This window comes from Eretmochelys imbricata, chromosome 25, assembly GCF_965152235.1.
Source record: "Eretmochelys imbricata isolate rEreImb1 chromosome 25, rEreImb1.hap1, whole genome shotgun sequence".
In the NCBI taxonomy this organism is placed as follows: domain Eukaryota; kingdom Metazoa; phylum Chordata; order Testudines; family Cheloniidae; genus Eretmochelys; species Eretmochelys imbricata.
This window is the reverse complement of record NC_135596.1, coordinates 10,179,601-10,196,606: the sequence shown is the minus strand read 5'-3', so window position 1 is coordinate 10,196,606 and position 17,006 is coordinate 10,179,601. Positions and strand designations below refer to the sequence as shown.

Sequence of the window (17,006 nt, the reverse complement as noted above, 5' to 3'; positions counted from 1 at the left end):
TCCCTCACCCAAAATGGATTCACCGATTCCCCACTCCCTTGGAGCCTATCAGAGCTGGATTTACAAGTGCATGAAGAGATCTGGGGTTGGGGGGTGTCAGAGAGAGAGAGATCCAAGGTTGTCGCACTCTGACTCAGTTTCCCTATGGAGGGTAATGACGCTCGGGTTCTTTTTTGTGAATCTTTTTTTTTTTTTTTAGATCTAGGGATGAGAAACACCTATATTAGAGCCTAGCATAAGGCAGAGTAGCCCAGTGGATAGGGCACTGGACTGGGCCTCAGGAGACCTGGGTTCTAATCCTGGCTCTGCCGCTGGCTGGCTGGGTGACCTTGGGCAACTCATTTTCCCCTTGCTGTGCCTCAGTTTCCCCATTTGTAAAATGGGTATAATGATGTTAATTTGCTTCATAAATCACGTTGCGATCTAAAGATGAAAAGCACTAGTTAAGAGCTAGATGATATTTACCATCTAATAAGGATCTTGACTGAATGACCCAGGGCTATATCCACCATGGCAGAGGCGCTGAAACCTGTATCCTACGTTCTCAAAAGGGGCTAGTGATTTTGAGTGCCTCAATTTCTTGGGTGCCTTTAAAAAGGCCTAATTTTCAGAAACTGCCGATAACCTGCCATATGAAAATCAAGGCCCCTGCCCTCACTCAGTACAGTGTCTCAAGTTGGGCAGTCAAAACAATTAGTTACTTTTGAAAATTTAGGCTGGTTAGTGCTTTTTGGTAGCACACAAGGCTTTGGCACTTCCCCTTTATTAAAATGTGTATGATAACCCTTTGTCTCTGAGGAACCTAGGTCCCAGCTGGGGTCGTGTTGCCAGCCACACGGAGAAGGAAGCTGTGCACATCTGCGCTGGGGTTGGAACACTGGCAAGCAAAAAGTTTCCCGCCTCAGGACTTTGATGCTGAGATTAAACTGGCCTGGAAAGCAGAACCATCTCCTGTTACCCAGAATGGGCCAGTTAGCTTGATTCAGTCGGAGCAGGGAGGTTTGGGAACACCCCTATTGTAAGGAGGGGAATGGGGTGTGTAAATTAATGCTGTCAATGCACGGTAGGGGGAGTCGGTCTCTCTGGTGCTTTTGCTCATTCTTTAAAAAAAAAAAAAAAAAGGGGGGGGGGGGGACTGTAGCGTGGACAATCAATGCTGCATGGAGAACCCTGGATATTAACACCTAGTTACAGAATTGCAAGCTGGCCTTGAACATGGTGCTGGAGTCTCCTTGCCAGGCCCTGCCTCTAGGAACGCCAGGAGAAGTCACCTACTGAGATCCATTCGGTCCCAGGTCTCTGCCGGAACTGTCAGCAGGGCTGACTGCGGGTGGTTGGTTGAGTTCCGAGCGGGCAGCTGCCCACATCACACAAACCTCTCCCTCAGGTCTCTGTTAAGGTGGTTGGTTGGGCAGATCAACGAGAGCTGACTCATAATGAAGCAGCGAGCTAGAGGTGCATGCTTGTTTGTTTAGATGTCAGATTTCTTTTTTTTTGGAGAGATGGCAGACTGGATGGTGATTGATTGTGCTTTAAAAGCTTTCTTTTTTTTTTTTTTTTTAAACACACTCATTGGGGCAGGAAATGAGGTGACCCATTGACCTTTATTAATATGCAGTACAAACTGAACTGGCAACTCAGAGAATGTATTAGCATGTGGAATACAGCCTCTTCTCTGTAAGGTTCCTGTGGTAATAGACTGACGTGGCTTGGTGGGGTGCAAGGGAATCGTCCCACCGCACTCTATGAGCAGATGAGATGCCAAAGCTAATCATGGATGATGAGAGCTGGGTGAAAGTTTTTTAAATGATTTTGCATGGGCAAATTGTCTTTTTTTGGTGAAGCATTAAAAAAAAAAACAACAACCCCCAAACTAATCCAAATTGTAAATCTAAAACATCATTGAAATTATTATTGAACTTTTTTTAAATTTCAGCAATTTTTTCCCCAAAAACCAAAAAAAGGGGGTTCTTTTCAGATCCTTCAAAATGAAAACCACTTTGAATTTTTTCCATCAAATTAGGTGTGGGGGGGAAGGTTGTGGTGGTTTTTTGCATTTCATGGAAGAAATGGGGAGGAGAAGCTGTATCTTGTGTTAAGAGGCTCAACGAGAGGTCCAGATCCCAGGCCCGTAGTCCTACCCTTGCTGGATTCAGGACCATTCAAGCAATGGCTGTTTAAACAGGGAAACCTGGATTTGTGCTGGAAATGGCCCATCTTGATTATCATACACATTGTAAGGAGAGTGATCACTAGATAAGGTATTACCAACAGGAGAGTGGTTTGGGGGGGGGGGGGGGAGGAGAAAACGTGGATTTGTGCTGGAAATGGCCCACCTTGATTATCATACACATTGTAAGGAGAGTAAAAACCTTTTGTAGTGATAAACACCCATTTTTTCATGGTCTGTGTGTATAAAAACATCTTCTGTATTTTCCAGATGAAGTGAGCTGTAGCTCACGAAAGCTTATGCTCAAATAAATTGGTTAGTCTCTAAGGTGCCACAAGTCCTCCTTTTCTTTCTGTTTAAACACAGTTGTTGCTAGCAGCATTGGGGAGAGCTTCCCTCACGAAGTAGCACAGATTTTCGTTCTCTCTGGGAATCACACTGGCTAAGATGTTCTCTGGATAAACCCCCACTCTGACTGGAGGGCTTAATGGAGTTAGATGTCCAGCTCCCATTAAGATGGGAGTCAAATATTCAGAAAGGACCTAAGTGATCTAGCCTAAGATCCCCTGACTTTCAATGAAACTTAAGCTCCTAAATCATATAGATGCCTTTGAAAATTTTACCCTGGGTGCCTAGCTCCTGTAGACCTCTGAATAGTCCCTTGTCTCTCTTGTGAGAAAAGCTGGGCTATAGGGCTACTTGCAGCAAAGTGCTTCCTGTTTTATTATTCTTTAAAAGCTGACCATGTGCATGGCTCTGTACGAGCCACCGAAGAGCTTGCAGCTGGAGAATGGGAGAGGATCAGATGCACTAGGAAGCCCCAGAGACTGTAAGAATTCATCTAGTTTCTGAAACACGGCTATATCTAGCTCAGTCCTGACCCCAGCTCTTCACTTAGCTGCATCCTCTAATAAGGATTGAGGCCTGTAGGCCCTGCCTGTGCTGCAGAAGATCCTGTGTCAGGGAGCCCGGTAAGACTTCTTGTGCTGTTCTCCTGCCCTGAGAACAGCTGCCGTTGCGCTTACTTGTACAGTGCCAATAGCTTGCTGGGGCGTCGGGGCAGGTGTCTCCTCATCATGTACGGTCTAAGCAGACCGTGTACAGACACAGGAAGGGAAACCAGAAGTGATGAAATCCGTATGATTTGAGCATACATCAAGGTAATTGGCACCCGCCCTTAACCATGCTGGAGAATGGGAGAGGCTTGCCGGGCTGTAGCCAGGTCTCCCAGCAGTGTGTATTCTGCAGCGTATATAGGAATGCTGCTGTGAATACAAATAACACAGATGATTATTATAAGGGTCAGCCGGTCTTCATGTTTCAGGGTGTCAGCAATCACCTGCTAGAGGCCAGGAAGAAATTTCCTTCCAGGAAGCTAAATACGCTTTGGTGCCTTCTGGGGGACTTATGCCTTTCCCCAAGAATCCAACAGGCAGAGTAGGTGAACCATTGGTCTGTTCTGGGGTGACAGTCATGGGGTAGGTGAGAGAATTAAGGGCTAAGGGGACTTCTGGTGGATGCATATGTGACTCCGTCCATATCCAGTGCTTTCATTGCCACCATTCAAGCAATACTAAGACAATGGAGCAGCCTCCTCTCTTCTCCTTCCCTCCCTGCCTTCTCCCCCATCGCTCCCTCATTTACGCAGCAGAGCCAGGTGGGAGCCCATCTTGCCATCCCTGCAATCCCGAGGCTGGCGAGTCCAGGGGGAGACAGCCAGGTGACGTACCTGCTCTGAAGGATGAATTGCTGGATTGAGGTTGACATGTCCTAATATCTCTGCCCGTGCTTTCAGTCTCCATCAAGGGCTTTGGGAAGCACATTAGCACCAGAGCAGAAGTGTCACCCTCTGGCATCTCTTTTTCTCTCTGCTGGAAGCCGGTGCAGTTGCCCCTTTCACCAGACCTTTTCTGTCCCAACCATTTATACGGCGTAAAAGCCCTGGTGGAATGGGGCGGGGAGTGGTGGTGTCCGTTCAGATCCAGCGGAATGTTGCACATGACTTGTCCGCGTTAATCGGTGCTTTTTGGGGGGCGGCAAGGGGGTATCATTGCCTCTTTCCTGCTCGTAGAGCTCAGAGCCAAAGCAGGTCGCTGGCAACACATTTAGAAAGCAGTGGAGAGACAGAGACATTTAACAGCGTTTATTGTGACCACAAGGGGATTTCATTTAGATAAATAGGTGCTGACCTCCTCGGTGCTCTGGGTGCAGGCTGAACAAGTCGTGGTTTGAAATGTTAAGTGCCTGAAAACATCATAGTGAAGAAGATTTCCTCCCACCAATGGGACTCAGAAGCCACTCGTTTGCGGATAGCAGGAAAATAATCCCAGCTGTAACCAACTTGATTCAGTTTCCTTTGTGCTGTGTTTATCGCACAGTCCTCCTTTAATTAACAGTTGCCATCACAGTGATTCCTAATGCCCTTGGACCCTGCCTTCCTCTGTTAAAATAAAAACAGCACCCCATTGTTTTTAGTCACTGTCTGTTGGTAGCCTCCGTGTGCTTTTCTAATGGTGTCTCGAACAAGCATTTCAGGATCGCCCGGCTTGCAGAACCCTGCTTTCCTGTGCCGCCCGCACACGTTTTTAAATAGCTGGCCATGAGCTGTTAAAGAGCTAGCCTCGCATCCCGCGTGAATCAGGCGGCTTAGAATCCGTGAAGTATGAGTCCAAAACTGCTGGCTGAGAGGATGCTGCTTGGGGATGAATATTACAAGCTGTAATATCTAAGGGCCTTTCTTATTTATCCTGGGTTCTTTCTCCTTAGTGGTGCAAAGCAGCTGTCTTGATAAGTTACTAGGACAGAGAAAGATCAAGACGCTCATTCAGATTGCATCTCCGGATAGCTTCATGCTCCGATACGTATCGGAGGGTCTAGGCAGCCTCTCCTGCCCCCTTAGCCCATCCTATTAAAATGTGTCCCGTGTTGCTTTTTTCAAAAGGCAGCAAATCCCGATTTTTGTATTTAATGTAAGTAACATACAGCAGATAAGAACCTACCTAGATCTAAGGGGATCCCCCAGAGACAGAGAATGCTTCCCCATTATTCTAGTGTCTCATGTCGGTTTATCGCAGGATCATTGGGGTGTCTCTGTTAACATCGATGGTATGAGGTGGGCAGTGCTCTTTGTTCTGTCTCCCTTTTCAGCCCTTCTGGGGCAAAGTCTGCCGTTCCTGCTGGCAAAAGTGTTCAGGGCAATTGAGACGGGGGCCAGAGTCACTACTGAGAAGATGACCCTTGGGTGCTACTCAGGCAGCTCAAAGGGGCGGGGATCTGTCTCCCTGGAACTCCCTGCTGCTTTAAAGCTGGAGGAGGTGACTCCTGCCTCCCAGGCTCCCCCAGCTCCACTGGCCTTCACTGGCTCGCTAGCTCTACCTCCTCCCGGGGCACTCGGGGGGGGGGGTGGGTGGGAATCAGGATGATGGAGCCATAGCCAGCTCCTTGGCACCCCCCTTTCTGACCTGCCCCAAGCAGACTCAACCACAGGCCATAAATTGTTTTGGTGTCGTCTTCTTTTGGGGCCTGGCTGCTAAACAACTAAAACAGTGCTTCAGCAAGGATTCGTTCCCACCCCTGGGCTTCCAGCTGCCCGTTCAGTCCCGCCGTAATAAAAAACATTTCGTGCTTCTATCACACTCGTCTTGATCAAAGCACATTATAAATGTGACTCCTCCCAAGCCCTGTGAGCTGGGAAAGGATCATTATTGAGAGAGGGGGGAGCTGAGGGACAGTGCAGGGAGAGCCCCTTGCCCCAAGCACGCAGAGGGTAGCTGGCGTCGGGGCTGGGATTAGAACTCACGGGAGGTGGTCAGAGTACTCAAGTTTAAGGCCAGAAGGGACCATCCACCTAGTGTGACCTGACTGTCACAAGCCGTTCAACATCACCAAGCCCAACAATGGGAATTAGATCAAAGTATTACAGCCCTCAGGAGTCTAAACTATTGTCTGCACTGAAGTCGCACCGGTGACTCTGCGGCACCTTGGCTTGTGCACATCCGGGCGATTGCTTTGCTGCCCCCAGAGCTTGGCTGAGCAGGGAGCAAAGCCCTCCCCCAGACACAGATATCTTCAGGGGGCACACAGGAAACGTCCCCCCCCATCCCCTGCTCATCTCTTTTGGTGGATTTTTTTTTTCCCCCTCCCCTGTTTTTTCCATTCGCTCCAGTGCGTGGAAAATCTCTCTTTCAGAGGATTTCTGTGCCCATCAGGTCAGATCACTTCACACCTCGTCGCCCAGCCCATGTGGCTGTTCCAGGGGAGGGAGAGGGATTGGGGGAGGGAGTGCATGGTGGTGAGGGTTAAACTGTAAACACAGGCTCTGCCGAGGTCTCCTGCCCATTCTTCTCTTCCCTGGCGTGATCCCTTTTGAGTGTGCAAGTGGCTTGTCGTTATCTGCCAAAGCCATAAACCTGGGGCAGGCCAGCTTGATGATGGAGTCAGCTTCAGGGCCATTTTAGTCCTCTGATGTTTCCACATGGGACTGTTGTCTTCCTGTGTACAGCTCCCCCCCTGCTCTGATGAGCTTTCAGTTCCCTCTCCCCCTTGGATAACAGCTGCCCCCCACGCTCTTGTCTGACTGTCTCCCGGTTCCTTTTGTCTCCCTGCAGGTGCTGACGTCCCTTTGGAGGCTCTGTGAGTTTCGCTGAACTGGGGCCTTCCTGGCTGGGTTGGGAGGTCATTGCCAAGAATGAGGATCCTTTACAGCCCGGGAATGTCTTCGCTGGTCCCGCTCGTGAACCTCCTCTCCTTGCTTCTGACTGGCTGCGTGTCTGAAAGTAAGTGACCTCCCACCCCTTAGCTTCTTGGCTTTTACCTGGCATCTCCGCCACTCGCGTCCCTTTGCGGAGGAATAGCAGCTCAGTCCTTGGAGAAGAGATACTGGCCTGATGGAGGGTCTCTTTTTAAAGGGCCAGTTAGCACATCCCCTCCCCAACCCCTTAATAAATGTTGAGTGTGAATTTGGTGCAGGGGAAGGGTTTGGTGCTTCGAAGGCCTCTGCGTATCTCCAACCCAGGCATCTCAAGCTTACCATGTGCTCCCCAGCTATTGTTCCCAACACTGCCTTCAAGGGATCTTGTATGGAGAAGTGGGAGGGGCAGCACAGTCTGTTGCCCATTTTGGTCTCCGCAGAGACTGCCAAATTGGCATGGGGATGTCTAGCGCTGTGGGACTTTTACTGATGTCACCCCTTGCTTGTTGGGAATGGGACTGAGACCCGGCAAACTCATTTCACATGGTCCTGTCCAGTTCTCCCCTTCCCATCTTTCGGACACTAACCACCCTTGGCCTGCTGCTCACCAGAGTTGGATTCAAACCAGCAGCTGAAGCACGAGTTGTCTGTTCCCCGTCTTGTGAGCCAACCAGTCCCAGTTTAACACTGTTTATATCTTCTCTGCCTTGCAAGTACTGCTGTAAAAACCTCAGCGACTTGAATGTAATGTTCCTTCAGCACGAAGGCCGATCGCTCGGGGATCAGCAGAATCGGCTGATTGAATTATGACTTTCTTCTCCCCAGCAAAGCTTCTCGAAGCTTGCGAAAGAGCCGTTCTGGTCAGCACAGCTCTCGACAGCTTTGCACGTAATCGCTTTGTTATCGGGGTTTATTAAGAGGATGTGTTCGGGGATTAAATGGGGAAGGAAACCCTTTGTCGCTGGGATTTTTTTGGTTTTGTTTGATAGCACTCTGTCTTCTCTGCAGAAGATGGGGCAGGTGTTTGCCATTCCCTAGCATAGCACTCATTTTTGTACAAGTTCCGTTTAGCGCATGTGTTTGGGAGGATTGTACGTGTATGGGAAGATATGGTACTTCCTCATTTACTAAGAGAGGGAAGGGAATTGATCTCCAAGAGGTTCAGAGCTGGCTCATTTTCCTGATATGAATCTCAGCATTTCTAATGTACCGTTCTATGTACATGCGTGTGTATTGTCATAATGGTGGCAGTGTGGTCTAGTGGCTAAAACAGGGCTGAGAACGTGGAGGCAGGACTCCTGGGTTCTGTTGTTGCCACCGATTCATGGTGTGACCCTGCACGAGTCACTTGGGCCCCTGTTATGAAGCGTGTGTACAGTTTTGCATGCAGAAAAACCCAGTGTATGTTTGTGCCCAAGGGTTTGCATGTGTATGCATCTTGGCCTGCACACAGCCCTGACTTGTGTATGTCCCGAGCAGCTAGGAGAATTGGGCCCCATAATTTTTTTTTTTTTTTAAAGATGTGTGCATCTGAATGGAGCGCTCACAATCCCTATTGATGCCTGTTGGAGCTTTGGGGGCCCAGCACTTCTGAATAGCAGGCCCATAAACCTTAACCTCCTTGCAGTCTTGGTTTTCCCTGTCTATATCATGGGAGGGGGAATCTATGTACCTAACTCCAGTGGGGTGGGGCTTAGTTACGGGACATTTGTGAAGTGGTTTGAGATCCCCCAAGGCTGCTACACAACTGCTCAGTATCTTTGCTGTGTTTGAGAGAAACCAGGCTGTGCTTTAGGAAGTGCAGCTGTTTGGGAAAGACAGATTGTGGCTGACGGTACCTGTTGCATGGCCCAAGCTGTGCCGGTGACTGGCATCACTAAACACCTTGTTGCTGGCTGCCAGGAAGCTGCATGGCTTTTCTTCACGGTAACTCTGCAGTATTCTCCGGCCCCAGACAATAAAAGCTGTGTGTGTGCGTGCATGTGTGTATGGCCCCCTCACGTCCCTGACAATAAAGCTGTGTGTGTATGTGTTATATCTTGCTTTCTCTGGGTTTATTTGGTCCCTGTGTGCAGATTTACCTCCCGGCCCTTCGCACATCTCCAGTACAAGACCTAAAAAGACCCAGCCTGTTTTGCCCTGACCTGCAGGCTGCTGTTTGTCATGGGCAGATGAGTGAGTGGGAGATGATTAGGGGGTTCCTCCCACTCTGTCCGGCCGGCTCCTATCCTGTGCTGGGAGTAGGTGGGCAGGGTTTCCCTTCTATCCTGCAGGGTTCTCCCTCGACTCAGGGGATGGGGATGCTAAGAGGATGGGGAGCAGAATTTCTCTTTGTCCCTATCCTGCAGAATTGTGTCCCCTTGGCCGAAGGGCATTGAAATGTCACGGTTTCTCTTCCTCTGTATTTCAGGGTAGCTTGTGGTCTGACAGACAGGGCTGTGTGTGTGTGGCTGTGGCTGCAAGGGATTCTCTCCCAATCTATTCCTAGGGGTCTGATGCTGCTGGAGACCTCGTTGGGCTGTACCTGTGAATAAATGAACAGTGATAATGAGTTGGTTTGGGCACTGGTGCACCTCGGTCCCTCCTGTTCTCCACCTGCAGCACATGCTAGTCAAGTCTCCTGTGGGCTGGAGTACTGGGCTTTGATTTTGGTCACTGGGTTTGGGTGGTGCTGGTGGCCTGTGATGTGGAGATCAGACCAGATCCTTCAGGTCTTAACATCTGTGACCCCCCCCCCCCACCTCATGCACTCCAAGAGCTGTTGATTTGGAAAAGATGGCTGGGGGCCACCTGGGATGCCCCAGCCTCCACCAGCCCGGTCTGTAGTGCTGGAGCCAGTCTGTGCCACTTGCCGGGGAGATGTATCCACAGCAAACAGCTTTGCCTGTCACAACCGTTGAGGCAGCGTGAGGAGCTGCCATTGTTCTGACAATATCGTCTCCCGTTGTGTGGCCTTGGGTTCTCTCGCGTAATCCCTTGGCCGGCTTCCATTTGGCTGGTGCTCACCACAGCACTGACCTGTTTTCCTGTCCTCATTCCCCATGGGACACCACGGCTTTTCAGCCACCAAGGCTGTGTCAACCAGGTAGTGGTTTCGTCCCTTGCCTGTTAGGCGTCCCAGCTCAGAGATTACAAACTTCTTGCTCCTGAGTGGTGGCTTCTTCCCAGCTCCAGAGGGTGGGCTTGTAGCAAAAGCATAGAGCTGAGAGCCAGGACTCCTGCGATCTACTCCCACCTTAGTCATCTTTCTATGCGACTCTGGGCAAACCACTGCTTCTTCTGTGCCTCAGTTTACCCCCTATAAAAAGGCTCTTCAAACACTTCCCCCTGTTTCGCAGGTGTGTTGGCAGATTTAAATCATTGTCTGAGACTTTTGACGAAAACGCAGTATGGAAAGGACAGCCGTGGTATCATACTTTATTTTTAACCTACTGCTCTTACTAGACACCTTTAAGGTAAGTATAAGTGAAAGGGGACAAAGAAATACATTTTATCTGTTTGTTTGGTTTTTTCCTTTCAGCCTTTCCCCTGCATAGTTGGGGACAGGCACAGAATTTGAAATGGTTAACTTTGGTTTTGTGGAGTTCTTTTGTTTTGTTTTTGTTTTAAGTTCCTTATATGGTAAGTGCTATCATTGTTTGTTCAAACAACCCTCAGCAATAATAATGCTTAACATAAGAACGGCCATACTGGGTCAGACCTGTGGTCCATCTAACCCAGTATCCTGTCTGCCTATAGTGGCCAGGGCAAGATGCTTCAAAAGCGATGAACAGAACAGGGCAATCATCAAGTGATCCATCCCCTGTCGTCCAGTGCCAGCTTCTGGCAGTCAAAGGTTTAGGGACACCCAGAGCATGGGGTTGCATCTCTACCCATCCTGGCTAATAGCCTTTGATAGACCTATCAATGAAATTCTCATTCATTTTTGAATCTAGTTATAGTTTTGGCCGTCACAACATCCCCTGGCAAGGAGTTCTACAGGTTGACTGTCTGTAGTGTGAAGAAGTGCTTCCTTTTTGGGTGTTTTAAACCTGCTGCCTAATGCTTGTACTACAGTTGCACCTAGAGGCCTTCCCAGAGATCCCATTGTGCTAGGCACTGTACATATGTCCACACACACAGTGAGAGACAGTACCTGCCCCAAAGACCTTTCAATCTAACTCAACAAGGGAAATAGGCATGGAACCAGGAAATGACTTGCCCGAGATCAGTGGGGCACCAGATTCCTTGATTCCCAGTACAGACCTTGGAGCCTCTGCCTCTAGAACCTTGGAGCCTCTTACTTGCGCATGTGAATATACAGAATAAGGTTTGTCTCCGGGGATGGCATACTAAAGAAGCCACAGGATCTTTCCTGGCCCCTTCTTTATGACGTACAAATCCATTTGATGCAGTAGTATGTGATAGGCCATATAGATTTGGCCTCCTATCCCCATCTCTGACCTGAAGGAGCTGTATGCATTTTTAAGTGCTTCTCAATCACAGATCAGGCCACTTACCAAGTAGAAATGTTTTATTCTTATGAGCAAAATTAGCATGTTTGCTCTTAAAGTGCATTTCGCTCATTGATTAAACCTTTGCATTTTACGGTAGAACCTTGCTAATTGGTACTTCGTTCAGCCCTGCACAGAGAGCTGGTAGCCTCTGTTCCCCACCCTAGCAAAGATTTAATAGCAGGTGTTGTAGTGAGCATGACTTATTACTGATGTTTCCTTCTTTTCACATGTTCTAGAACAATTCCTAGCATTCTCCCAAGTATTACTGCAAATAATTACAGCTCAATTGTAATTGACAAAACAAAAGGATAAAGCCCATTTTCTGATTCATTACCTGGGCGTCTTTCCTTCAGTTGCGCTTGCTCTGTCCTTGATTTGCAGAATGCCGTAACTCTCAATGGGCTCACCGTTCTCCGGCACTTTCAAACTGCGCTGCTGCCCTGATGTAATGCTGTTGTGGAGGCTGGTTGTAGGCAGCCGCATGGCTGGCTTGCTGTTTAAGGCGGGGACTGTAGTTGGGTATGTGCCCCATGCCAGCATGAAAAGAGTTAACTAGCGCTAGAGAGCTCCGTGAAGGCACCTTGCCCCCGCTTAGGGCCCCAGCCCCCACTTAGTGATGAATCCTAGCTGAGGGATACTATGAAGAGAGGAAGTCTGCAGTGGGTTGTGGCCGGGCTAGAGTCAGGGACTCTGCAGTCAGTCTCTGGGATTAGAGAGTGCAAGGATCCCCAGGAGGGCAGAAGGGTATTGAAGTTTGCACATATATGCAGGAATTGATTGGGAGGTTCTAGAGGAGAGCCCTACAAATCCTAGCCCCAGCCGAAGGCTAACCTTAGAGAGGCCTAAGAGAGGCTGGGTAGGAAGAGAAGCCCAGTGAAACAGCAGCAAGGAGATGAACTGAGCAGATCTTGGTTGCTGGTTATAGGATCCCTGGGCCAGAACTTGGTGTAGGGGAAGAACTTGGGTTCTCCTGCCAGCCACTGGCCAGGTGGCATGAGTCCAGAAAGGGGACAGGGATGGCAGAGAGCCTTGAGGGGAGGGGTGAGAACAGTGGGGCCTGGAGTTGGGGCTGAAGACTTTACTGGTCTGTTAATTGGTGGGCCTTTTGATACACCAGAAAGGGCGAGAATTTAAAGGGACCCGTTTGGAAGGCCACATCACAAGAAGAGAGAGAGAGAGAGAGAGAGAGAGCTCTGCACGGCTGGAGCAGCTGTTGGCAAGGGTGCTAGGCAGTGAACAAGCTGCTATGCCAATCCCAGCCCTTAGGGGCACATCTGTGATAAGGGCACTCTTTTACAGGGAGTACGTCTTGCACACCCAGGAGTCTAGTCTAGATACATCTAGTATGTCTACATGGGAAGCCGGCTGCTCTGGCAGCCAGTCTGAGTTTACAGCATCAGGCTCACAGGACTCATGCTATGGTGCTAAAAACAGCTGTGTAGTTATTTGGGCTCAAGATGGAACTCCCCTCTTCCTGAGTCTTCAGAGCCCACGGTTGAGCCCGAGCCCAAACATCTACACAGCTATTATCGGTGCCCATAGCAGAGTCTGAGCTCTGAGACTCACTGCTGTGGGACCCTGTCTTATGTGTTGACGTACCCTAGGAGATGATGTGGTGGTGGGTGGGTGGGGAATATGCCTGTCTAGATCATTGTTACAGCTAGACTCTGTACACACCGTGTTATAAATATAAAGGGAAGGGTAAACACCTTTAAATCCCTCCTGGCCAGAGGAAAAACCCTTTCACCTGTAAAGGGTTAAGAAGCTAGGATGACCTCGCTGGCACCTGACCGAAATGACCAATGAGGAGACAAGATACTTTCAAAGCTGGAGGGGGGAGAAACAAAGGTTCTCTCTGTCTGTGTGTTGCTTTTGCCGGGACCAGAGCAGGAATGCAGGTCGGAACTCCTGTAAAGGGTTAATAAGCAATCTAGTTAAATATGCATTAGATTCTGTTTTGTTTAAATGGCTGATAAAATAAGTTGTGCTGAATGGAATGTATATTCCTGTTTTTGTGTCTTTTTGTAACTAAAGGTTTTGCCTAGAGGGATTCTCTATGTTTTGAATCTTATTACCCTGTAAGTTATTTACCATCCCGATTTTACAGAGGTGATTGTTTTACTTTTTCTTCAATTAAAATTCTTCTTTTAAGAACCTGATTGCTTTTTCATTGTTCTTAAGATCCAAGGGTTTGGGTCTGTGTTCACCTATGCAAATTGGTGAGGATTTTTATCAAGCCTTCCCCAGGAAAGGGGAGTAGGGTTTGGGAGGATTTTGTGGGGGAAAGATGTTTCCAAGCGGGCTCTTTCCCTGTTATATATTTTTTACACGCTTGGTGGTGGCAGCAATAAAGTCCAGGGGCAAAAGGTAAAATAGTTTGTACCTTGGGGAAGTTTTAACCTAAGCTGGTAAAAATAAGCTTAGGGGTTTTTTCATGCAGGTCCCCACATCTGTACCCTAGAGTTCAGAGTGGGGAAGGAACCTTGACACACCATGTCAGTGTAACCCACTGGTCAGTGTGTGTCCATATATCTCCTTTTGTGCCCAGTCCACGAGGATGTGAATCGGTTCTGGAGTTGCAACCGTAACCTGGCTCTTTTGGTTTAAGCTGTAGCAGTTTGTGCTTTTAGCTCTGGAGGTCTTTGGTTCAATCCTTGGGGTTGGCCAAGATGGCAGCTGTAGTGAAACCAGAAAGGAGGTGCTGCTCTCCATCGTGGGCCTCTATGGATCTTTTAAGATGGCCCCCGCTCTACATGGATCTTTCTCAGAGAGCAGAGGATGTATTGGGAGACTGCTGTCCTGTCTTCAAATACACGCACACTGGGAGCAACTCATGATGGCGCACTGACACTGTGATGTGATGGAATTTACGTCAGCCCCAAAAGGGCTCCTGGATGCATTTGTGTCCTGCGAGCGTAAAGTACTGCATGGGGGATCCTCCTGCAGAAATCAAGAGGCTGAACTGGAGAACTATTGCCTGCATCTCTCCCTGGTGTGTGTTTAGGGAGCAGCTGATCTTGCGAGAGGGACGCCCAGCAGGGAGAATGCTTGGGGGATGATAGTGGTTGGATTGCTAACTGGTGGGGAGCGTCTGTCTGCAGCTGCTCCTCATGCCCTCTGCCAGCACTGTCTCAAGTGGATTGAGAGAGGAAGAGGAGCCCTGATTGCACTGACCAAGGCTGTGGGGCCTGTGTGGGAGGGAGTGCTGCTTACGCAAGCCAAGGAGAGGAGGAGAGCTCCCATCTGCTTCTAGCGCAGCTAAGCGGGGAGCTGTGCTCCCCTCACGCACCTGCTTAGTTTACCGTCTGCCATGCTCCTCCATAGGTGGGAGACAACTTGCTCACCCTTGTTCCTTCTGAGACCCCTCCCTGTCCTGTCTCTCAGCTGCTCTTCAGTCTGCCGTTGTCAAGGGCTGCGGACCACTCAAGGATGCCGAATTAAGCCTGTGTGTCACCATGCTTCAGTGCCTGATTAAATTAAACCTTGTCTGTATGGATCGAGTGATGTCACTTGGTTTTTCTATTATTATTATTATTATTATTATTTATTATTATTTAAATCAAATAGAAAATGCCAACTTTTCAATCAGAACAAGAGAAGAAATAAATAACCTTTGGAAAGCCTCTGCGGTGGGGAAAGATCATCACCTGCACCCAGGCAGCTGCCAGACTAAGGTGCATTGGGATTTCCGCAGCCAGGGGGCGTTAGACACCCTCCTTTGGGTTTCTGCAGGAGCGAGGTGTCCATCATTGGAACAGCTGGCCTCCTACCATAGATTCTTGCTTTTGGATATAGTTGGATCACTAGGAATAATCCAGCTCTCCAGTGTGGGATTGACAATGGTGAGAAAATGATGGCTGGAGGGAAGGTGCGGGCATCTGAGAGTTAGGATCCCTGGGTTTCTTTTGCGCTCCTGAATCATGTGGGTGCTTCGGAAAAAGCCCACTCAGTAGACGAGATGGTCCCATGCTGCTGCTTTCGCCTTTCATCCAACAGGCTCCTGAGGGGCTGTACAAACTAGAGTGTTGACTCTGCAGACTTATACATAGGGATTTATTTATCTGCCGTTAAAATTACAGCCGCTTCTGAGCTGAATCCCAACGATTGTGCTCAGAAGAATCACTTACCTCATTGAAACTACCAAGGGAATATTTTATTTATTTTAAGTGCATCCGGCCAGTGATCTAGGCACAGGCATGATAAAAACATCGACAAATCCTACCAAGCTCCTCCCGTCCTAATAGTCTATTTGACATTTAACATAAATCAAACTTCTTGGCCCTTTTTTTTTAGGCACGAGGAATGGAATGATTTAAATTGCAGCTTGACCAGGACCCTGGCAGGAATATATGGAAAAAGTGCAGTGGATTTTTGTAATGACCAACTGCTCCGCTTGTTCTTAAAACAGCATCTCCTAGTCCGGTTCTGGGGCTTTATGTACAGCACAGATTTGGGGAGGTGGGTGGGATGACCCCTACTTAGTCATCAACACTGCTCCCAGCAGCACAGCACCCCCTAGTGCTGCTTTGGAATCCATACTGACTCAGAGGAAAGCACCCTCAACTCCACCACTGAGTCACTTGTACCATTTATTGCCTCACCCTGTGTTTTTCTAGTGGTTCCCCATGCAAGGGCTGACCTAGCCTTATGAAACTTGACTCTGAAGACCATGTCCTCTAAAGCAGCTGTTTGGCTGCATAAGTGTCAGTATCTCAGGATTTGAATTTTAGATGGACTGTAGGGTACTGAACCCTTAAAAACTTATGTGCCCTGATTTCCTTAACTTGCCTCTTGTGACTTGCTGAGAAGACTCCAGCCTCTGTCTCCCAGAGCCAAGGATCTGGTCTGAAAGTTCCTCCTTATAAAGACACCGATTGCTTCTGACATCTCCACTTCCTACTTCTGGCTTTGGAGTGATGTGGCCCAGAATCGCTTGATGCAAGCTGTGCACTTTATCGCATGGCTGTTACCTGGCTGGAGCAGGATGGCTCCTTCTCACTGCTTTGGGGATCGTTCCAGTTGGGGTTTGGAGTCTTCCAAGAGAGAGCCTGTGTGAGAAATGCCCCACTCCTCCCCTCAGGGGAACATCTGTCATTGGCTGGCTTGGATGTTTGGAGACAGTGGAGCTGTGGCCAAGTCATGTCTGTGGAGCTGCCTTCCTGTATCCTATACCAAGGCCCTGAAAAGAACAGAGGTTGAATGTACCAGCTCTAAGGTTTTGACTTTTGTTGGTAGGGTGGGAAAGGAACAGCCATTTGCTGGGTTGCAGAGTCTGGGTCAACAGGTGAGTTGTATTGAAATGATGTGCATGTTACTTACTGTCTCTGTTGCAGTCTTCATGCAGCACATTATGTGAGTGTATCTGGGCATCTAGACCCGCGTCTTCGCCATGTGCTCATGAAAAAACTGGGGCTCTTTCCCCATGTCATGTTATCCCATTCACCCATAAGCCATTAGTGTCCCTTTACACCTTGTTTTTGATGGACCTTTATCCCAGCAAGCTCCTGCATGTGTTGGCTGGAGTTGTGAGAATCTTATTTTCCTTCTGGCTGAATAGGGCCTTCTTTGGGGGCCAACCCTATATGGACGGGAGCAGTCATTGCTGTGTATCTGCAAAGACGTCTCTGCCCCTTCCTGGCTGGGAGAGCAC

At 48.8% G+C, this 17,006-nt stretch overlaps 1 protein-coding gene across 1 annotated transcript in view; it reads left to right on the top strand.

Annotated features, from left to right (window-relative positions):
* Positions 1 to 6,857: 6,857 nt before the first annotated feature.
* The window catches only part of PTPRS (protein tyrosine phosphatase receptor type S), a 134,059-nt gene continuing 123,910 nt past the window's right edge, over positions 6,858 to 17,006 (top strand). The window contains exon 1 of the mRNA XM_077841947.1: positions 6,858 to 6,945. Coding sequence (XP_077698073.1) covers positions 6,858 to 6,945 — 88 coding nt within the window. The remainder of the gene's footprint in view (positions 6,946 to 17,006) is intronic.